The 23,241-nt window shown below is 44.6% G+C and overlaps 3 protein-coding genes across 3 annotated transcripts; all 3 read left to right on the top strand.

The window, feature by feature from the left end:
- Nucleotides 1–209: 209 nt before the first annotated feature.
- LOC143260484 (uncharacterized) lies at nt 210–8,752 on the top strand. Its single transcript, XM_076525973.1, has 8 exons — nt 210–284; nt 3,461–3,710; nt 3,764–4,750; nt 5,053–6,230; nt 6,285–6,597; nt 7,056–7,322; nt 7,380–7,537; nt 7,943–8,752. Exons 1-8 carry the CDS (start codon nt 210–212, stop codon nt 8,750–8,752), a joined length of 4,038 nt encoding a protein of 1,345 aa, XP_076382088.1.
- A 352-nt stretch (nt 8,753–9,104) lies between these two features.
- LOC143260483 (uncharacterized) lies at nt 9,105–14,838 on the top strand. The gene is made up of 4 exons (XM_076525972.1): nt 9,105–9,140; nt 9,425–9,545; nt 10,109–12,534; nt 12,586–14,838. Exons 1-4 carry the CDS (start codon nt 9,105–9,107, stop codon nt 14,836–14,838), a joined length of 4,836 nt encoding a protein of 1,611 aa, XP_076382087.1.
- A 2,717-nt stretch (nt 14,839–17,555) lies between these two features.
- Nucleotides 17,556–21,097, top strand: LOC117217401 (uncharacterized). Its single transcript, XM_076525971.1, has 5 exons — nt 17,556–17,640; nt 18,429–18,758; nt 18,863–19,759; nt 20,220–20,595; nt 20,650–21,097. Exons 1-5 carry the CDS (start codon nt 17,556–17,558, stop codon nt 21,095–21,097), a joined length of 2,136 nt encoding a protein of 711 aa, XP_076382086.1.
- Nucleotides 21,098–23,241: the final 2,144 nt, after the last annotated feature.

The raw sequence follows: 23,241 nt of genomic DNA, 5'->3' as shown, positions 1-23,241 counted from the left end.
TTTTAATTTTATATTTAACATTTATTATATTATTTTAAATTATTCTCAATATTGTATATTCTCAAAAAATTAAAAGTGTTAATACGGCCAATAATCTATTGAATTATATTTAGTTATGGGAATAACCTTAATACTTTTCACTATTTGAGCTTTGAATTAGAACTTTTACTTAATTAAAGAACGTATAAAATACGTTCTCCATTTATGTGATGACTGCATTAACTGACATGATTCAACTCAATAAAAACAATAAGGAAAATGTCTTCAGGATTAAATCATATCAGGTAGTAATGAAATTAAATTATTAAATTAATTATTTAAAACTAAATAATATCACGTAGTAAATAAAAAACTATTTGCTCGAATGATTTTTGTGTAGAACCTATTTGTTGAAATTCAACAGTACTATTGCGCACGGAGCAACGTAATTGTCGGAGATTGTAGGGAGACGAAATGATTCAGTCCGACGACGTGTCGCTTGCTGATTTATTTTGGACTCCACAGTCCACGTAAACTTGTATAAAATGTGTTGCGCACGGCGCAAAAGAATTGTTGATAGTTACAATTGTTGGAGCACGGCTCCGTTCAGCGTATAAAGATGAAGCACGGCTTCGGATGGGCGCAAGGGCGCAGAATTAAACTCGTGATTTTAGCTTCGCGGGAAGCGTCGACAATCCTAATTATATCGGTTATCGAAATGTGCGGCAGCATATATAGACACCTGGCCGATGTTCAAGGGGAAGCATCGTCAGGTGTCGAAGGCCGGGTCATTGACTTCTCAAGGCAAAAACACCGCGCATACATTTCGGCCGAGGCGAGCGTTTGACGATCGGGCCAACGTACGTCGATCGTGTTATTGTCTTGCCGCCTCGCCGTTAATTCGACAAAAACGGCGAGACGGCGTACACCGAATGTCGAACGTACGTTGACCCGCGGTCCGCGATCCGGCCGGAACAAGTACTAATAAATGTTATTGTTAGAAAAATATTCAGCAAGCATAAGATTTACGAAAGATATTTTTTAAAATTTCTTTATAGATAATAATTGTAACAGTAAAAAATACATCAAGAACGAATTAATTCAACAAACAAATAATAATTGTTTACAAAACAAAAATATATCAGAATCAGAAAATGGGGACAGTGTGTGTATCATTTGTGTGGAACCATTTTAGAAAGCGATAAAATTTTATGTTTTTCATTAAGTCAGTTAATTTCAAATAAAATTGCTTCACTGCGTTAATCAATTTCAAATAAAATCGTTTCATTTGTAGTATATACTATAGTGCACTATATATTCAAAATATAACTGAATCACTATTACGTTATAATAAATAAATTTGAATGACGTATTTTTAATAATAAGAACAATTATTATAAATTAGACCACGGTGTTCTAAATGAGTATTAACCTGCCCCCAAAGCGATTTCAACTTGTCACGCAGTTGGGTACATTGATACATTTTTCAATCAGTTAGAAAACATTTTATGATTTATGTTGTATGTAGTGTCTGAAGTCGTCCTTTACAAAATATAAAAAGGAAGGATTATAAAGTATATTTTAGCATTTTTTGTATTACGTAATTAGCACAAATAAAGATTGTATAAATCAAAAAGTGAAAAATGTATCGATTTACTCCAGACTCCCCTCCGTTGTAAAACTGAATCTATATTTTCACTTATTCGAAATGTTTGCTTGAAATCTAATAATATAATATATAATGCAAATGACTTCATTTCATTGTAGAAACAATGTTTGAGAGAAGAATTTTTTGCAACTCGAATGTTAAGATCGAAAATTTTGCAAAAAATCTTTTCCAATGAGCCAACGTTATCATTGCCTCTAGAAAATTATAAACAATAAACACTTACATTTTCTGTTACTAAAACTTTTATGAGAACGTTCACAAAAACCGCCAGTAAGTAATGCATGAAAAATTTATTTCCAGACCAAATATATTTTTTGTACTCTATCTGTTCCGTTACGTAGGACCTCCCGTAGACCTCTTTCTCGTGAAGGTTTATGGCACGGACAAGCGTGGGTCATCTGAGGAGACGGAAACCTTTTTTTGCAGCTGCCGAACATCTGGGCAGTGTCTTCCGTCTTTTCTAATGATCGCGACACGTCGTAAATCCGAAACGCCCGGAAAATAATCCCGCAATAACACTTGAGATTTTTGAACGCGTCTTGGGAAAGTTAGTCCCAACCGCCGCGGGGATGATATCTCAAGGCCACGCAATTACGTGCCGCACCCCTCTCCTAGACAAGGCCCGTGCAGGACGGTACGGGAGGGTGGTGACAAAACGTTTGGAGGACGCTGATTGGAAAATCATAATATTCGAGAAAAGCAATCAGTGCATCACGGCATGGAGGTGGAGGTTCCTTCAGGAATCTCAAGTGGGGAAAAATGCATAAAAAACGCGAGCAGTCGAGCAGCGTGATAGATATATATTCTCATTCGGAGTCTCACTCGTTCGATTCAAGTCTCAATAATTCGGAGACTCACTCTTCTCATTCGGAGACTCATTCGTTTCGGAGTTTCAATTTGTTTCAAGTTTCAATCATTCGGAGTGTTAGGGATTCCCCATCCGGGCTTCACGACGGGGGCCAGGTACATAGGTCCTTAATGGCTAGGGTGTGGGCCTGTCACTCAAGTGGCAGAAACGGTAGTTTTCGACCATAGTAAATCTCATGGCCACCGTCAACCGATTTATAGTGGTCCTCCGTAAAAAACTTATCCTTGGTTTACGACCAGGCCGTTAGCGGGGTCGGGACTTGGATTACTCGGCGTAATTGCTTCCAAATGAGGTAGATTTCCAAATTTTCCCTTGAGGAGGAAACTCATCTGGAGGCGTTCGCAGTACCCCTTCCAAAGGTCCCAACCATTTTCATTTCAACCAATTAACGCTCGGTTTTGAGCCTGCCGTGATTGGGCAGTTTTCCTCGCCGCCCACCCTTAAGTAAAGGTAGGGATAACCGAGGTGACCTAGTGGATGTCACACGGTTATTCGACAGCCCTGATCCGTCAGTGGATACAGAGCTTTGATCATCATACCTAGTAGAGAGTTCTAACCGCCTAGTCTGGAGTATTAGATAGTTCTGAGCCACCAGCAGGGTTCACATCGTAGCACTAGAGAACATACATGTTCTGAGCTAACCACACTAAGTCGAATTAGACATTCTAGGTACGTTTCAGGTCTCCCGGGAAGCTAATTGTTGAAGCACCCGGTTAACAAAAATAGTAATTTAGTCGGCACACTAACGTGCAAATTACAACAAGGCTCGAACGATCGCAAGATCAACCACGAGCATTAACATTTGGTCCTTCGAGCCGGATACTTTGTTTCTCGAGCCGGACGCTCGAGTAATTAGATACAGTCCACTGTGTATTCCTTGGTTCCTACAACTAAGAACATCATCGTTGAGTTATTCGAGCCGGTTAGCCGAATAACATTTGAAGGAGAACTTCGACCTGTTGGAAGTCCGCTGTCAGCTTGTACATCCAGTGTGGCTGCCGTGCGTGAGAATTGAGCTCACCACCCCTCTGGACGTGATAGGAACAAGCGACAGCCGTCATCAGGGTCCACGCTTCGTGCACGAGACTGCGGACATTGTGCAAGGATCACGCAAGAAAGGACTGCTAGCCGCCAGGAAGCAATGGGCATCCTGTGGGATGATAGAAGTCAAGCTGATCTCACTTCATCCGATCCGTAAGTCACCATCCCTTTAATTTGTTGTTAGTTCGTGCACATCATGGAGACAGCAAAGGCATTCTTTACTGAGCGCGGGTCTGTGAAGGCCAGGCTCACCATATTCAAAAGGTTCCTCGAGTCCGAGATCGCGAGCGCGGATCTAATGGCCCTCGAAAAACGCGTAAGAGCAAATGAGAGCCTGTACGAAATTTTCAATAGCGTCCAGTCTCGAATAGAATGCGCCGTCATAGGCACCCCGCACGAAGAAGCGCAGTTAGCCGAACGCGAGCAGTTTGAGGACTCGTATTTTAGCGCGATGTCCAAGGCCGAAGCACGCCTATTAGAGGCTCGTGGCGACTCAGCTACCGCTACAAATAGTTCGAATCGCGTTACACCGTCGTTGTCCGATGCCTTGCCCGCGGTTCGTCTACCCACAATCAAACTCCCCATATTTGAAGGGGATTGTAACCAATGGATTCGTTTTCGGGACACATTTATCTCGTTGGTGCACGATGGCGAAAGACTAAGTGACATCGTCAAGTTTAATTACCTAACGTCGTTGGTGACGGGAGCGGCCGCTCGCGTCATCGAATCATATAGTGTTTCTGCAGCCAACTACAAATTAGCTTGGGAACGGCTGCAGGAAAAATATAATGATCCGAAGTTGCTCGCGACCCACCATTTAAACTCCATATTAGATGCAGAGCCACTGAAGAAGCCGAGTGGCAAAGGGCTCAGCGAATTTGTAGATACTGCAATTAATAACGTGCGTGCTCTCGAATCAATTCTCAAACCCGCGGAACTTTGGAATGCGCTTATTAGCGCCTGTTTTGCTAGAAAACTAGACGAATGGGATAAGCGTACCACGAACTCAAGTTCGTTGCCCACCTTTCGTGAACTATCAAAGTTCCTAGAACAGCGGTCCCAATACCTCGACCGAAGAGAATCTAATAGATCGAGCGTTAGCAAGGATGGAGCTGATCGCCCAAGGAATAGAGCGCATAGTGAAAGAGCCATCAGGACCTTTGTAGCCGCGACTCATGTTGCGAGCACAATAGGTAAATGTGTAGTATGCAACGAGCAGCACGTGATTGCGCAGTGTCCCAAATTTCTAGCCATGCCCTTTTAAAAAGATTCGACACGTTGAAGCAATCACGGTTGTGCTTCAACTGTTTACTGCCTGGCCACAGTGTCAAATCGTGTACTCGGTCAAAGTGTCGAAAATGCGGAAAACCACACAACACCTTGCTCCATAGAGAGACGACTTCTCAGGAAAGTCTGGTCAGCAAGGAAGACCGCGAGCCATCCTCGTCGAACGTGTTACAAGCATGCTCCGCTAACGTCCACTCTGATTGCGTAGTTCTATCAACAGCATCGGTGTTAGTAGCCGATGGCAAGGGAAGGTATCACAAATGCCGAGCATTGTTAGATGTAGGGTCGCAGGCCAATTTCGTGACTAGAGAATTTTGCGAGCGCATTGGGTTGCCTCGTCTGCCCACCGAGAAGATGGTCGGTGGCTTGGAACGAGTGCAAAATAAAGTCCAATCCTCCGCTCAGATAAAATTAAAATCCGCATCGGGCCATTTCAAATCGCGTCTTTCCTGTTTGGTAATAGAAACTATCACGGATGAAATGCCCAACATCCCTTTGGGCAAGATCAGAGTTCCGGTACCAACCGGAGTAGAATTAGCCGATCCCGAGTTCCAGACGCCGGATCGGACTGACTTGTTAATAAGAGCAGGAATCTTTCGGGATCTCCTATGCGTCGGTCAGATCAAATTGGGAACCGGGAAGTTAACATTGCAGAAAACCCGACTCGGCTGGGTGTTAGGCGGTAGTCTGCGATACCCGACACAGCAATCAAGGACCGTGTCCTTTCACGCGGCAACCAATACCGAACTAGAGAATAGTTTGTCGCGTTTTTGGGAGGTAGAGGAAATTAGTACATCTACTCCCCTGTTCGATCCCCGCGATCCTTGTGAACAGCATTTCATCAGAAACACAAGGCGCGATAAGGAAGGGCGTTTCATCGTAGCCATTCCATTTAATGAGAGGCTTCACCAATTAGGCGAGTCGCGCACTCAAGCGGAGCGGCGATTGATTAATCTAGAGCGCAAGTTCAAAAAAAATTCTGACCTGCACGCACAATACAACGAGTTTCTCCGCGAATACCAGGACCTAGGCCATATGTCAAAAGTGAATCCGAAAGACATAGGAGGGGTCGTTGACTCCTTTTACCTGCCTCATCACGCAGTGATAAAGAAGGATAGCACGACCACCAAACTTCGGGTCGTTTTTGATGGTTCGGCAAATACCTCCTTGGGTATTTCGTTAAATGAAACTCAAATGGTAGGCCCTCCAATGCAAGACGAATTATTCAGCATACTGCTGAGATTTCGCAAACATTCCATCGTTCTTTCTGCGGACGTAGCTAAGATGTATAGGCAAATCCTGGTCAGAGAGAAAGATCGACACTATCAACGCATTCTTTGGCGGTTTTCGGAGGATGAGCCAATAAGTGAATATTGCCTCAATACGGTAACTTATGGAACAGCCTCAGCATCATATTTAGCCACTCGCGTTTTGCATCAGGTAGGCAAAGATTGTGCGCAATTGCTACCCCGCACCAGCGAAACAATTCTAAGGGACTTTTATGTTGATGATCTCCTAACTGGATGCAAGACCTTTAAGCAGGCGCTTGAACTGCAAAATTCGCTAATATCAGCCCTGGCGAAAGCGGGTTTTCCACTCAGGAAATGGGCCAGCAACGATCCCAAATTGACTGACCAGCCGCACGGTGATAACCAAAGCCTAGAATTCAAATCTTTAAATCGAGAACCCAAAACATTAGGTCTTCTATGGTCTACGTATTGGCCGAAATTGCTCAAATCCTCCATTCCCAATGGTTGAGCTTTCGGAATGAGATTGCCGAAATTTCTTCCCTGCGAATTGCGCGCCGCGCTCTATCATCGCACGAAGAATTGTCCATGCACGGCTTTTGTGACGCGTCAGAACGGGCATACGGGGCCGCCGTATACCTGCGCTCCCGAGCAAAGGATGGCTCGTGGGTCGTGCGCTTACTATGTGCCAAATCTCGGGTGGCACCCTTGAAGATGATAAGTCTGCCACGCCTAGAATTATGCGGCGCTTATTTATTGGCTAGATTAGTGGCAAGGGTCCGTGCCTCACTACGAATAGAAGCAATGGAAGTTCATTGCTGGACGGATAGTCAAATTGTGCTAGCGTGGCTCAAGAATAGCCCATCCAAATGGAAGACTTTCGTCGCAAACAGGGTCTCCGAAATATAAACATTGACAGAAATAAGGAATTGGGCGCATGTTATTTCCTCCGACAATCCCGCAGACCAACTGTCGCGCGGTTCGAGTCCATCCACGCTGAGGAATAGCAATTTATGGTGGTATGGTCCTCAATGGTTATCAGCTAATGCTTTGGAATGGCCCAGTAATGGGCCCGATTCATTAACAATAGAAGTGCCGGAAGCACGGCCTACCCAAATAATACAGTTAACTACTCCAGTCAACCGCGACCATGTAATAATGGATTTGTTAGACAAATATTCTTGTTACAGCAAGTTGCTGAGAATCATAGCTTACATTCTTAGATTTTGCCGTAAGGGCCAGCGCTCGAATAAGAGTACGGATAACGAGTATCGTGGCTCACTATCAGTTGGAGAACTCTTGTCGGCCGAGCGCGTCGTAATTCGATTCGTGCAAGAGCAACACTTTGGCCAGGAGATAAACACGTTGAGGGCCGGGAACCCTCTGGAAGGATCCAATTCTATACTTTCCTTAAATCCCTTTTTAGATGATCACGGGATCGTTAGGGTGGGCGGTCGCCTCCAAAACGCTCCGATAAGCTTCGCACGGAGGCATCCGATATTAATACCGAATTCGGGTCCATTGCCCGCGTGATTAATTAGGCGCGAGCATTTGCGACTGCTTCACGCTGGTTGCCAGCAGACGCGCGCATCTCTTTACGCAAATTACTGGATTGTGTCTGGTGGACGGATTACGCGTAGGGTTTTGCGCGGTTATATAAAGTGTTTCAAAGCGAATCCTATTAGCGCGCAACCCCAAATGAGTATTCTACCTGCCGATCGGGTTACCCCCACTCGCGCTTTCATTACCTGCGGCGTAGACTATGCCGGCCCGTTTTTGATAGTGGACAGCGGGCGCTCTCGGATAATTAGAAAGGCTTACCTTTGCTTATTTATATGTTTCACCACAAAGGCAATTCATTTAAAATTATCAACAGACTTGACCACCGACTCGTTCTTGAATTGCTTTCGGAGATTCATCTCGCATAGAGGAAAGTGTCGTGTCATTTACTCTGACAATGGGACAAACTTCATTGGGGCGAGAAATGAACTAAAGGATTTGGGTAAGCTATTGGCATCCCGTGCTCACAATGAAAAATGCGAAACGACATTGGCCCAAGACCACATTCAGTGGCAGTTGATCCTACCGCGCGCTCCATACTTTGGTGGTTTATGGGAACGTGGAGTTCGGTCAGTAAAAACACATCTGAGACGCGTGATAGGGGAGCAAAGGCTCACATTCGTGGAAATGTGCATGATACTGGCGCAAATTGAAGCCTGCCTCAATTCCCGTCCCCTACATCCATTGTCTTCCGATCCATCCGATCTCAACCCATTAACCCCTGGTCACTTCCTTGTGGGAGAATCATTAACGACTCTACCTCATGCCGATCTCACTGATATTCGTCAAAATAGACTAAATCGATTTCAGTTGCTACAGCAAACGATCCAACACTTTTGGCGGCGATGGCAGCGTGACTATCTACATAATCTCCAGCAACGCCATAAATGGAAGCAGGGACACGGCAATCCTCTCAAGGTCGGGGACATGGTCCTTATCAAGGAGGAAAACCTTCCACCCCTGAAGTGGGCATTAGGTCGCTTGGTTGAGCTGCATCTGGGCCAGGATGGTATCTGCAGAGTGTTCACCATTCGCACTACCCGAGGAATGCTCAAGAGACCAGCGTCTAAAATTTGTATGCTGCCCATAGAAGAAGACTAAGCGAACATTATGTTTAGGATTCGAGGCGATTTATGGTGCGTCGTTCGGTTCTTGGAGTTTTATGGAAAGGTTCGAGTGTAGAATTTTAGACGCTCTATCTGTTTATGATACCAGATGTGAACGTTCCCATAAATCCCTCGAAATGTCACCCCCGGGACGGACCCCAGGTAGCACTCCACGCCGGACCACCGGGGTGGGAGAATTGCAGGGCCCGGTCGGTCTTAACAAACAAATGAGCGGTGCTATTTGCGGGATTAGGATTGGCTAGTGGACATCCCCATCTTGCGGAAGGCCTCCAAAGGGGTAGGGGTTGGAGTCAAGATGGGAGGTGGGCCAGGGGATTTAGGGCAGAATGAATTCTCAGACGGAAGCCAAGGGTGCTCTTGGAGTATGGTCATCTTCAATATACAAGCGTGATGTGCACCAGCCACACTCAACCCGCGCTTGTTAACATTGGTCCTTCGAGCCGGATACTGTGAAAACGTCCACTAGTATTCGGAGTGTATAATCGTGCTTGTGATTTGACATATATCACTTGCAACGTGTGAATTCAACGTGAATCTACACTACCAGTCTTCCTCACGAACGTGTCAACATCCGAGAAGCTGAAGCTGTGACGCAGACGTTGGAACTCCTACGAGGACAACACATTGTCCAACATACGACAGTTAGATCACTGTGCCAAGCCTGCCGTCGGACACAGGAAAGCAACTCTCCAGCTGGATCATCGTGCCCAACCTGCCGTCCCAGACAGAGGAGCAACTCACCAATCCTTTGAGTACTCTCATATCCCGTAAGCTCCATCTTTCTTAATTACTTTGTGCTGACTCAAGCTGTGAATGTCTGTCAATATGGAAGAAAGGTTAAAACAATTGATTATGGAACGTGGTTATGTCAAATCGGCAATCACTCGCTTCAAAACGTATTTTGAATCATTGGGTAGTACTTCTCCCACGCGAGAGCTTCAAGAGCGAATAGACAAATTTGCACTATTATACGACAGATTCGAGTCAATACAATCTAAAATTGAATTAGAAGCACACGGGTCTGTTTCTGAATCCACGCACACACAAGAGCGCGAATCCTTTGAATCTATGTTTTTTAAATTAATATCGTCTGCTAAAGAACGCATCGAAAAAGGACAACGCGACCACGCGAGCACACCTGTATCGAGTCACGCATCGACGTCGCACGGGTCAGCAGATCCACAAGTCCATATCAAACTCCCGACGATACATTTACCATCATTTGATGGCGCGTATAATGATTGGATTCGTTTCCGTGACACCTTTGAATCGCTCATACATAACAATGAGAGTCTGACGAATGTTCAAAGATTCCATTACCTAAATTCAGCTTTGAAGGATGACGCGGCGCGAACTGTGCAATCTCTAGGCATCTCCGACAGCAATTATGTACTAGCGTGGACGGCATTAACAAATCGTTATAACGACTCCAATGCACTAATACAGCATCACGTTAAGGCACTGTTTGACATATCCCCCGTGACGAAACTTTCACACACGAACTTGAGACATTTATTAGATGATTTCACGAACCACTTACTAGCACTAGAATCACTGAATGAACAAGTATTTGCATGCAGTTCTATTCTTATACATCTCTTTTCAACAAGACTTGATGCATCTACGAAGCGCGAATGGGAGAAGCATGTGATGAAATATTCGGATAAGCCAACGTGGAACCAAATGTCAGAATTTTTGGAAAACCACTGCAAATATCTCGAAAGGATGGAAATTGATAAACCAGTAAGGTTACATCCACCATCAAATACTGTAATTAAAACGGCTGGAAGGTATAAGCGCGAGCACCCACCAACCGTAGCATCTTATGTAATCAGAGCGGTAAAGGAATGCCCTTTGTGCAGCGAAGAACATCCTCTCTACGTCTGCAGTCATTTCCAGAAGTTGTCACAAAGGGCACGTAATGATAAGGTCAAACAATTAAATTTGTGCTTTAACTGTTTGCGATCGGGACACAGCATTAAGGAATGTTCATCTGGACAATGCAAGAAGTGTTTCAAAAGACACCACACAACTCTGCACATTGAGGCTGACGCTTCGGCACTCGGCTCTCAGGTAAACAAAGCAATGGCACCTGAACCTGCCTCAAGCGTATCCCTAACCAGTACCCACTTCCATTCGGACGGAGTACACGTTTTATTACCAACCGCAATAGTTTACGTAGAAGACCGTCAGGGTAGGAAACACAGGTGTAGGGCCCTATTAGATCCAGGGTCACAGTCCAATTTTATGACAGAGGAATTGTCGGCTGAACTACGATTGCAGCGTGAATCATTTAGCGGCACATTTTCAGGCTTAGCGCGCAAGCTAAGTGTTGTGAATAGTTGGACCCAGACAAATTTGCATTCGTGTGTCACTTCATTCAAAACACCGCTTCGATGTTTGATCATTCCACAAATTACTGAAAATCTTCCAAATGTATCGATGGAATCCAATGCAATTCCGGTACCGAAAAACGTAAAGCTTGCAGATCCACAGTTTTATAAAACTAGAAAAATTGATATCCTAATCGGCGGAGGATTATTTTGGAAATTGATGTGCGTAGGGCAAGTAAACGTTGGGTCCAACTATCCGATAATGCAAAAGACACAGCTAGGCTGGGTAGTCGCGGGAGGAATGTGTTCATTTCCCTATAACAAGCAACAAAAACTTGCATGCCATCTCGTTACGAATGAAGACTTACAAAATCAGTTACAAAGGTTTTGGGCCATAGAGGAAACCAATGACTGTCCGTACAAAACGATAAACAACGAGTGCGAACAGTATTTTCGGGAAACAACTACTCGCGATGCAAGCGGACGGTTCATGGTGAGGATTCCTTTTAAATCAGAAATTAGCGGTCTCGGAGAGTCAAAACTCACGGCAGAAAAACGTTTATATGCCATGGAACGCAAATTTAAGAAGGATCCAGGTTTTAAGGGGGAATACATGGCCTTTATGAGGGAGTATGAGGAGTTAGGGCACATGACGCAACTCATAGACGACAACAAGCAAGACCGTGGATTTTATCTTCCACACCACGCGGTTATTAAGCAAACAAGCAACACCACAAAACTCCGTGTTGTTTTCGATGGATCGGCAAAAACGACCACCGGAATGTCACTGAACGACGTCCAAAGGATAGGGCCGACGGTGCAGGATGATCTGTTGGCAATCACGTTAAGATTTCGGAAGCATAAATACGTGATGTCAGCAGACATTGAAAAAATGTATAGGCATAATATTGCCCCAGATGAACGACGATTTCAAAAGATCTTGTGGCGAACTGATGACAAGCTTCCAATTCAGGTTTTTCAACTCAACACAGTCACATATGGAACTGCTTCTGCACCTTTCCTAGCAACGAGATCACTTACTCAGCTAGGCGACGACCACGCTTCTAATTTTCCGCTGGCAAGTCATGTCATTAAGAAAGATTTTTATGTAGATGATTTACTAACGGGTACGGATACAATCGAGGAGACAAATTCATTACGTCAACATATTACACATATTCTGAATACTGCTGGTTTTCAGTTACGAAAATGGGCATCTAACGACTCACGCATTCTAACTACACAGGACGCATGTCCGAAGAACGTAAGAATTCAATTCGACAAGGATCCAAAAACTTTAGGTCTCTTGTGGATGGTACAAGAAGATACTCTAAATTATTCAGTTACCATTTCTTCCGAACAACGCATAACGAAGCGCACGATATTATCAGAAATCTCGAAAATCTTTGATCCATTGGGGCTAGTAGGTCCAGCAACAATTAGGGCAAAGATGATATTGCAAAAATGATGGCAGCTTGGAACTTCGTGGGATGAGTCGCTACCTCAAGACTTGCATTCGGAATGGGAACTATTTCACCATCAATTAGCATCACTCAATGAGATTAGCATTCCGAGACTCGCGATTGGGTCAAAAAAGGGACTTGAGCTTCACGGCTTCTGTGATGCCTCTGAACGGGCCTACGGCGCATGTATCTACCTGAGGTCCATAAACGAGAGAGGTCAGTACATCGTTCGTCTCTTGTGTGCTAATAGTCGGGTCGCCCCATTAAAAAAAATCACGTTGCCCAGACTCGAATTATGTGGGGCCGTGTTACTGGCACAACTCGCCAATAAGGTCAAAACGGCATTAGAACTAGCGTTAAGGGAATTTTATTGGTGCGATTCAACCATTGTTCTTGCATGGGTTAAAGCGCCGTCAGACAGATGGAAAACCTACATTGCAAACAGAGTATCCGAAATTCAGCATCTAACCACTAATGCCTGGTCTCACATTAACACAGAAGAAAACCCTGCAGATATCATTTCTCGGGGCATACAACCAGCAACATTGAAATCTACAAGGTTGTGGTGGTATGGACCTACTTGGTTATCTAAAGATAGTAACTGGTGGCCCAAATCAGAAAATCTGATTGTGAATCAGGCAAGTGAAGACACTCTGGAACACAAGAATCCATGTGCATTAGCAGGAACTGTCAACAGTGACTGGGATTTATTCGACAGATACTCGTCATACAATCGGTTAATCCGGGTGACTGCCTATTGCCTGAAATTCATATATAGCGTTAAGAAAAAAAAGGGGTCAAATTCTAGTATCAGAAACGAAACCACCAACAATGCCTGTAGTAAGCATTTAACGGTACGGGACTTAGATAAAGCAATAATAGTTCTAGTTAAATTGGCTCAAAGGAATGCATTTTCAAAGGAGTTAAGACTATTAGAATCTTCAAGAATCATATCAAGAACAAGCAAATTACGGTCGTTCAATCCATTTTTAGATTCAAATGGTGTCATCAGGCTAGGAGGACGCTTGGTCAATGCACAATTAAACTACGACGAAAAATACCCCATCATACTACCTGCGAAACATCAACTCACCCGTTTGATTATTAAACATGAACATATTCAATTACTTCATGCGGGGTGTCAACTAGTGATGTCAGCAATTCGTCGAAGATATTGGCCACTCTCTCTTAGAACTACCGTGAAAGGAATATTGAGGCAATGTGTACAATGCTTCCGTGTTAAACCCAGACTTGCCAGTTATACGATGGGAGACTTACCTGCGTCCAGGATAATCCCATCTCGTGCATTTACGACCTGCGGAGTTGATTACGCGGGTCCGTTTCCAATTAAAGAAAAATCGCGATGCCGTGTAATACATAAGGCATACATATGCATCTTCGTATGCTTCGCAACTAAGGCAGTCCACATCGAGCTGGCAACTGATTTAACTACACAAGCATTTTTAAACTGTCTGCGACGTTTCTTTGCGCGTCGAGGAATGTGCGCACACATTTATTCAGACAATGGCACAAATTTCGTTGGAGCCCGAAACGAGCTAATCAGTTTAGGCGCGCTATTGTCCAGCGACAATCATAAGTCTCAAATGACTGAGTTCTGCAGCACAAGAAATGTTCAATGGCACTTTATCCCGCCCAATGCACCGCATTTCGGTGGATTATGGGAAGGCGCTGTGAAATCAGCAAAGTACCATTTGAAACGAGTGGTTGGGGAGACCAATTTAACCTTTGAAGAATTATATACAGTACTGATACAGGTTGAATCATGCATGAACTCCCGACCATTATGTCCTTTAAATGACGATCCATCAGACCTCACTCCTCTCACACCTAATCACTTCCTTATTGGTGGTACAATGACATCGCTGCCAGATGCTGATGTTCGACATGTCCAACCAAATCGACTAATCAGATACCAGCATCTTCAGTATATGTTGCAGCATTTCTGGAGCAGGTGGCAAGGGGAATATTTACATCAGCTGCAGCAGAGGCATAAGTGGCAACTGGATAACCCATCCAAATTCAGACTAGGAACACTGGTGGTGGTCAAGGAAGACAACTTACCACCATTAAGATGGCGCACAGGACGGATTATTGAGCTCCACCCTGGGAAGGATGGAAATACGCGTGTGGTCAGCATCAAACTGTCTGACACCATCTTAAGGAGGCCAGTTACGAAAATTTGCATCCTGCCTGTCGACGACGACCTTGATCAACCACAGACAGCAGCGCAAACAACTGCATAAGTTCATAGACTCAATAGATGATAAGCTTAAAATAATTCAAGTGTTTATAGCATATAGTGCAGCGTATAATAAGTGTTATCATGCCAGTCGAACGAGAAACTCCGTGTTAATTGTTCCTCATTTATCACTCTATTTTGATGCGTTGAATTTGATACACCGGACACCTATAGAATTAAGATAAATCTTATCATCTTTGGACCACGTGGTAGACTAAGCTATTTAGTATATTGCTTATGTAATAGATATCCTATCCGTGATTTGTATCGCACAATACGACAGGATAGTCTTTGCACTCCATCGGTTGAACATCATATGTTCAAGGTGGGCGGCATGTTTAGGATTCGAGGCGATTTATGGTGCGTCGTTCGGTTCTTGGAGTTTTATGGAAAGGTTCGAGTGTAGAATTTTAGACGCTCTATCTGTTTATGATACCAGATGTGAACGTTCCCATAAATCCCTCGAAATGTCACCCCCGGGACGGACCCCAGGTAGCACTCCACGCCGGACCACCGGGGTGGGAGAATTGCAGGGCCCGGTCGGTCTTAACAAACAAATGGGCGGTGCTATTTGCGGGATTAGGATTGGCTAGTGGACATCCCCATCTTGCGGAAGGCCTCCAAAGGGGTAGGGGTTGGAGTCAAGATGGGAGGTGGGCCAGTGGATTTAGGGCAGAATGAATTCTCAGACGGAAGCCAAAGGTGCTCTTGGAGTATGGTCATCTTCAATATACAAGCGTGATGTGCACCAGCCACACTCAACCCGCGCTTGTTAACACATTAATTAGAAATAGTTTGCGTTCAGTAGGTTCAATCACATTATTCAACTGTTCTCATAATTCATTGTTGTACTAGTTTATAACCATTAGCATTGTATTACGATCTAGTCGCCCAATTTTTAGTGCAATTGAACTAGATTAGTTCAAGGTGGGCGGTATGTTAGGGATTCCCCATCCGGGCTTCACGACGGGGGCCAGGTACATAGGTCCTTAAATGGCTAGGATGTGGGCCTGTCACCCAAGTGGCGGAAACGGTAGTTTTCGACCATAGTAAATCTCATGGCCACCGTCAACCGTTTTATAGTGGTCCTCCGTCAAAAACTTATCCTTCGTTTACGACCAGGCCGTTAGTGGGGTTGGGACTTGGATTACTCGGCGTAATTGCTTCCAGATGAGGTAGATTTCCAAATTTTCCCTTGAGGAGGAAACTCATCTGGAGGCGTTCGCAGTACCCCTTCCAAAGGTCCCAACCATTTTCATTTCAACCAATGAACGCTCGGTTTTGAGCCTGCCGTGATTGGGCAGTTTTCCTCGCCGCCCACCCTCAAGTAAAGGTAGGGATAACCGAGGTGACCTAGTGGATGTCACACGGTTATTCGACAGCCCTGATCCGTCAGATACAGAGTTTTGATCATCATACCTAGTAGAGAGTTCTAACCGCCTAGGCTGGAGTATTAGATAGTTCTGAGCCACCAGCAGGGTTCACATCGTAGCACTAGAGAACATACATGTTCTGAGCTAACCACACTGAGTCGAATTAGACACTCTAGGTACGTTTCAGGTCTCTCGGGAAGCTAATTGTTGAAGCACCCGGTTAACAAAAATAGTAATTTAGTCGGCACACTAACGTGCAAATTACAACAAGGCTCGAACGATCGCAAGATCAACTACGAGCAATAACACGGAGACTCAATCGCATTCATTCGTATATCAATCGGACCGATAACCAGTGTAAACCGACGCGTCTTCAAACAGTAAAACCCGGGCCTTACAATCCCGGTAGGGTTGCGTCCGATCCCCGCGCGTCAAACAAGGCGCCGTAAAAGCACGGCGCTACATTTTGGTCCTTCGAGCCGGATTTGGGAATCGCACCAGGACTCGAGCAACCAGCCTTGCAGAGTATCGAGATACGTCTTCGGCAATCATTCGGTCCAGAGACGCTTCCATCACGCAAGGACATCGTACAAGGTAAGCTCGTCCAAAAGGATTTGCTATTTCTTAATAAGAACGTGATCATTCCTTTCGTGATTCCCATCCACTTACATCGCATCATTTAACATGTCGACCTCAGTTGAAGACCGAGACCAACAAATTCGCGCTCTAAAAATGAAACGCCGCTCATTCAAGTCACAAATAACGTGGCTTCGGAATTTCATTGAATCATACGTCGTTTCAGAAAAAGATAGAATCGGATTAGATGATCGAATCGGTAGACTCCGCAAGTCATTTGAAAATTTTAACGCGGATCATGATGTTCTTATGATGTTAGAAGATTTAGATGAATCAGAGCGCGAGCGCGAAGAAGTGACTGACGCATACGACGACGTGATGGCATCAGCACTCATTCTCCAACGATCATTCGACTTACAGTCCCGAGAGAACAATTCCGCGCGAAATTCTCCGGTATCAACTGCATCGTAAGTCCCGGTAAATTTGCCAAAAATCGACCTTCCGAAATTCGACGGAAAAATGGAAAATTGGCTCACATTTAAGGATGCATTCAGTTCTTTAATCGACCAACAGTCCGGGCTAAACAACATACAAAAATTAAATTATCTGCGATTGTCGCTAACCGGAAAGGCAGCTTCCGCGATTCAAGCCTTCACAATATGCGACGGCAATTATAACGAAGCGTGGAGTCACTTAAAAGAACTGTACGACAACGAACGCGCACTCGTAATACGCCACGCCACGCTTTTGCGAGACACCCCCGCAATGCCCGATGATTCATCGGAATCAATCCGCGACTTGGCAAACCACGTGCAGCTTCATGTGCGGTCATTGCAAGCCCTCGGTAGATCGTGGGAGTATGTCGCAAACGATCTATTAGCGAGTATCCTCATATCAAAAATAAGCAAGGAGACAAAGAAAACGTGGGAACGAACTCTCTGGCCGACACCCAAGTTCCAAAAATCGCGGACGTATTCAAATATTTACATAACGCGTCGCATCAATGCGAGGACGATGACACCGCGCCCCCAAAATCTGAGTCTCGAACGAACGCACATCCAATCCGATCTCGTCAGATCCCATCTCCGCGAATAAAACGCCGGACTTTCGCCACCAACAACAGAAACTACAAGGTCGAGACGACCAACGATTTGCGTTCGTCACCGTCGGATCGCGCGACTAAACGGAATTGCAACATCTGCAACGCAGGAGCGCACCCCGTGTTTCAGTGCAGTAAATTTCTAGATGCTTCGATTGTCGACCGGATCGCGATGGCACGCAAGGCGAATGTGTGCCTAAATTGTCTAAAATCCAGCCACAAAACCAACGACTGCACGGCCGGGAAATGTCGTGTATGTAACAAGCAACATAACACGAAGCTTCATCTAGAAGACGATAAAAAACAATGACAAAACACATCGCTGTCGAAGCCGCGCCGTACAAAAAATCGAAAATACAAGATCCGGAAAAGCGCTCCGTCCGTCAAGATTGCGACAAACGAATTAATGGCTACCGCAGTTGTCGACGCGTTAGACTGCGACCAAAAACCATTCGAATGTCGAGTCTTGATAGACACTTGCTCGAACGCGAATTACATCACCGAAAGATTCGCGAAAAAATTACGTTTAACACAACACAAGGGCAGCTTCCGCAACCATCGAAGCATTAAACGACTTGAACACGCTAAGCGACAAAATCGTTTCAACCGCCATCAAATCGAAGACGTCAAAATTTCAACGAGACATCACGTTTTTAGTAATCCCCAACATTTCGGGACCCACACCGGACACGAACATCGACCGATCTAAATTGCGAATCCCGGTCAATCTCAAATTGGCAGATCTGAATTTTCATCGTCCAGCATCCGTGGACATGTTAATAGGCACCGGCCCTTCGCTAGCCAGCCTAAGCATCGGACAAATCGACCTGTCACCATCCGACGGACCGGATCTAATTTTGCAAAAAACTCAATTCGGTTGGATCATCGGGGGGAGTGTTTTGTCTGCTTCGTCGCGCGTGAAGCACCGAACATTTGTCAGCAATCTCGACTTCGACATATCGAAATTCTGGCCATCGAAGAGGGACCGCGTGAGCAACATTTGACAGCCGAAGAACGCGAGTGCGAAGACCACTTCATCGACCACGTGAAACGAGACGACACCGGACGTTACGTCGTCGCGCTACCGTTCAACGCGAAGAGAACATTAATAGGTGAAACTCGGAAGCAAGCCATTAATCGGTTTCTTTCGCTTGAACGCAAACTTCAGCGTGATCCGTCATTGCGCGAAGAGTATTCCGCGGTCGTGAATGAATATTTGACGCTTGGCCACATGAGCAAGACGAAACCACAAAACGCGAATGGTTTCTACCTGCCACATCATGCGGTCATCAAAACTTCTAGCTCAACGACAAAGGTTCGAGTAGTCTTCGACGGTTCGGCGAAGTCAAGCAGCGGGCTGTCCCTGAACGACGCATTGAATACAGGGCCAACCATTCAGGATGACATTTTCGCACTGTTCGTACGATTTCGATTGCATACGTACGTCTTGACCGGAGACATCGAAAAGATGTACCAGCAAGTTCTCATACGGCCAGAGGATCGTCGTTATCAGCGAGTTCTGTGGAGAAACGAGCGCAACAAAATAGCCGATTACGAGCTAAACACAGTCACATTCGGACTGTCCTCGGCACCATTTCTGGCCATACGAAGCATCCATCAGCTTGCGGACGACGAGCAAGCTGACTTCCCACGAGCAGCTACAATCATAAAGCAAGACTTGTATGTCGACGATCTCCTCACCGGCGCGAATACCTATGAAGAGGCCAAGAATCTACGCGACGAAATCATGGATCTACTCCAGCGCGGACGATTCAACATCCGTCAATGGATCTCCAACGACCCTGAACTTATTGAGGGTTTAAACAAGGAGCAGATCCATCCGAAATTCTTTGACGAGTCCACGGTGAAGACGCTCGGTATCTCGTGGGACGCGCGAAACGACTCAATCGCGTATGCCGTCGACTTCCACGCTCCGACGAAGATCACGAAACGGACCATCTTGTCGACTATCGCAAGAATTTTCGACCCGCTAGGTCTCTTGGCCCCGGTCACTGTCGTAGCAAAATTAATCATACAACGTTTATGGCAGTTGAAATTAAATTGGGACGAATCGCTGCCAGCCATTCTTCACACGGAGTGGATCGCATTCGTAGAAGAAATCGGGCAGTTAAATACCATTTCGTTTGATCAAAACGTCGGTCAATCTTCCACTCAAAGGTTCTAACTTCATGGCTTTTCATGGCTCAATCAACAACCGCGGAGAAATAGACAACAAATTGCTTTGCGCAAAATCACGTGTCGCCCCGCTGAAAACCATGAGCCTCGCCCGTCTATAACTGTGCGGTGCAGTTCTTCTGGCATCACTGAACGCCACAGTCCGAGAGGCTATGCACATCAAAACCGAGCATGTTAACTTCTGGACCGGTTTTACCATCGTCTTGAACTGGATCCAGAAGGAACCATGCACCTTGAAAACATTCGTAGCCAATAGGGTGGCCGACATAGAAGGCAAAACAGACATTGCTGCTTGGCGACACGTGAGATCTCAAGACAATCCAGCAGATCGACTGTCAAGGGGACAATCACCAGCCCAATTTCTTCGCGATTCGGACTGGCGGTACGGACCCGAATGGCTATCCACCATCGAATCGACATGGCCAAAATCGAAGTTCGACATCACGGAAGATGTGCCAGAGGTGAAACGTCTCAAGTGTCTCGCTACCGTTAGCCATACCGATGAAATCCTAACCAGGTATTCCGATATATATCGGTTAATTAGAATCACCGCGTATTGCTTACGATTCAGACAGCCTCACAAGAACAAAGGACCTCTGACAGTCGAAGAGCTCCAATCGGCAAACGATCAAATAATAAGATTAGTCCAAGCATCGACTTTCACCCAAGATCTACAAAATCTGAAAACCGGGTCAAATTTACACGCGAAAAGTAAACTTCTGCCGCTACACCCTTTCATCGATGAAAGGGGTATACTCCGCGTGGGAGGCCGGTTGCAAAACTCGAAACTACAATATGACCAAAGACATCCGATTTTGCTTCCCAAAGGTCACCATATCACAAATCTGATCATTCGCGACAAACGTGTGAGTAATCACCACGCCGGCATTACCACAACCTTATATGCCGTGCGACAGAAATACTGGCCGATCGACGGAAAGAATACGACTCGCAAAATCGTGCGACAATGCGTCAGGTGTTTCAGGGTGAATCCGCCTACACCCGAATACACCATGTGAAATCTACCTGCCTCCCGTGTTACCGAAACGCGGCCCTTCTACAACTGCGGTGTAGATTTTTGCGGACCCATTTATATCAAGGAACGGCGCTTCCGCAATCGCACCAAATTAAAAATTTATGTTGCCGTATTCATATGTCTGGCTACCAAGGCCGTTCATCTGGAGGTTGCGAGCGATATGACGACCGAAGCGTTTATCGCGGCATGTTAAATGACACGGCCCTCAAAGATGTTGTTGAGCCTACCTGCCTAAGAGTCAACCGAGCGGTAACGGTCCTTTTTATTGCATTTCGCTCTCGGGGAGTCTCGTTTTAGATCCGGTGGAGAGTACATCGGAGCCGCTCACGTACCGAATTCTATCTTTTATACAGTGTCTATCGTTGTTTAGTAAGTAAGATATACTTGTTCGTCAATAAATTCAGTTTAGCTCATTTCAGTTATACACTTTATCATCCCAGTCATTATCCTAAAGTAACATTTGGCGACCGTGACAGGACTGTGGATTTCTTCAGTGTTGTGTATAACTGACGATACTGCGTTGCGAAAAAAGGTACAATTCCAGTCCCTTTCTCGTCCAGTACATAATTCTGCTAAATTCCGTTGATCTCGAGAATTCTTACATTGTTGTCAAATTGTACATGCTGTACAAAATTATATGTCACAACGATCAAGATCAAAGGGTTTTTTATTGCAAAATATAGTACTCATCGAGAGGACCGAAAGTTTGAAAGGATGCATGGGTCTCAAGTCAATCCTTTCCGTAAGAGACGATATTAAAAAAGATAAAAATTGATTAGTGTATCCTCGAAATCGTGATATAATAGGTCGGACATTGATTCTACATGAGAAAATAAGTGGGGCAAAGGGAATAACATTTTTTCATTCAAGGCTCGTTTCCGAGAAAAAACTATGTAGAAAAATAATACTACTTAATGGAAATCATATAGTTGTGCCGGCCACGACATACCAATTCCAAACTTCGCGAACTTGACTCACATTTCACCTCAGTGTTCTCGAGAACACAGCCTTTAATGAAAAAACGTTATTCTTTTTTCTGGACTTGCTTTTCCGTTTAGTATCACTACTTGGCCGGATGTACCGCGGTGGTCGCGACATATAATTTTTATGCCGTTTGTAACATGATCTTGTAATGTAATGAAATTACTTTTTAGTCTTTTGTTGTACGCGACAAGTACTGTACGATGCAATAAAAGAAATTCACCTATTCATCTTTATCAAAGACAATTGTGTGGTCCATTTTTGTAACCGACCTTCACCGATCCAGAAGTGTACAATCACGTTATGGTGGTCGTGAAAATAACCAACCATTAATAATAGAAATTTAAACATATTTTCTGTATTCTTGTGATTTTTCTAGAATTTTTCATGATACTTTTATTCAAAATCTTTGTGAAACAAAGACAAAGACAGGTTTTACAATTTTTATAGAGCGTTTCAGCGGTAATTGCAGGTTACTTCGCATCTCGGCCTGATTATCGTGTCGTTTATCAAAATAATTATTTCTTTTTAACTTAAAAATGCGACAACGAAGTATTAATTTTCTTTATTCTTCTTCATTTTTTAAAATAAATTACATAATTCGTATATACCGTATGTTGTTCGATTTTGGTTATAGAGAAGGCAATGACTTTATACGCAGAAATGTACAATTTCATATTTGCTAGAACTGTACAAATCTATCGCTGTCGAAACAAGGACAAGCAAAACGGCGATCATAATAAAGCGTTCTTATACACACATACCTATTAATTTACGCATACATTCAAGCGTACACAGATGATGTAATTAGTTTTAATATATGGCGTATATTCCAACATATTCTCGTAAAATCAGAGGGACTGTGCTTTTTTAGCGTTTGCATGCGATGTTTCCCATCATTTTCGCGATTTTCTCGCAATTTTATGCCGAGAAATGTATTTTTCCGCATTTCCAAAAGATTTTCGTACGATTGGCTGACGAAACGGTGAGGCTAGCCATATTTGTTATTGTTGCCTTCTTCAAACCGAACAACGTAGCACCTAGTGCCTACAATCCTACAGAGAGTTGCTGTCTTCTACCGACCGGCAAGCCGTACGCAGCTACAGGTGAGTGCTTCCTCCAACAATTAATATTTTGAACAATAAA

Source organism: Megalopta genalis, chromosome 13, assembly GCF_051020955.1.
Source record: "Megalopta genalis isolate 19385.01 chromosome 13, iyMegGena1_principal, whole genome shotgun sequence".
NCBI classification, from domain to species: domain Eukaryota; kingdom Metazoa; phylum Arthropoda; class Insecta; order Hymenoptera; family Halictidae; genus Megalopta; species Megalopta genalis.
The sequence above is the reverse complement of the archived record's forward strand: the minus strand, read 5'-3'. Positions and strand labels throughout refer to the sequence as shown.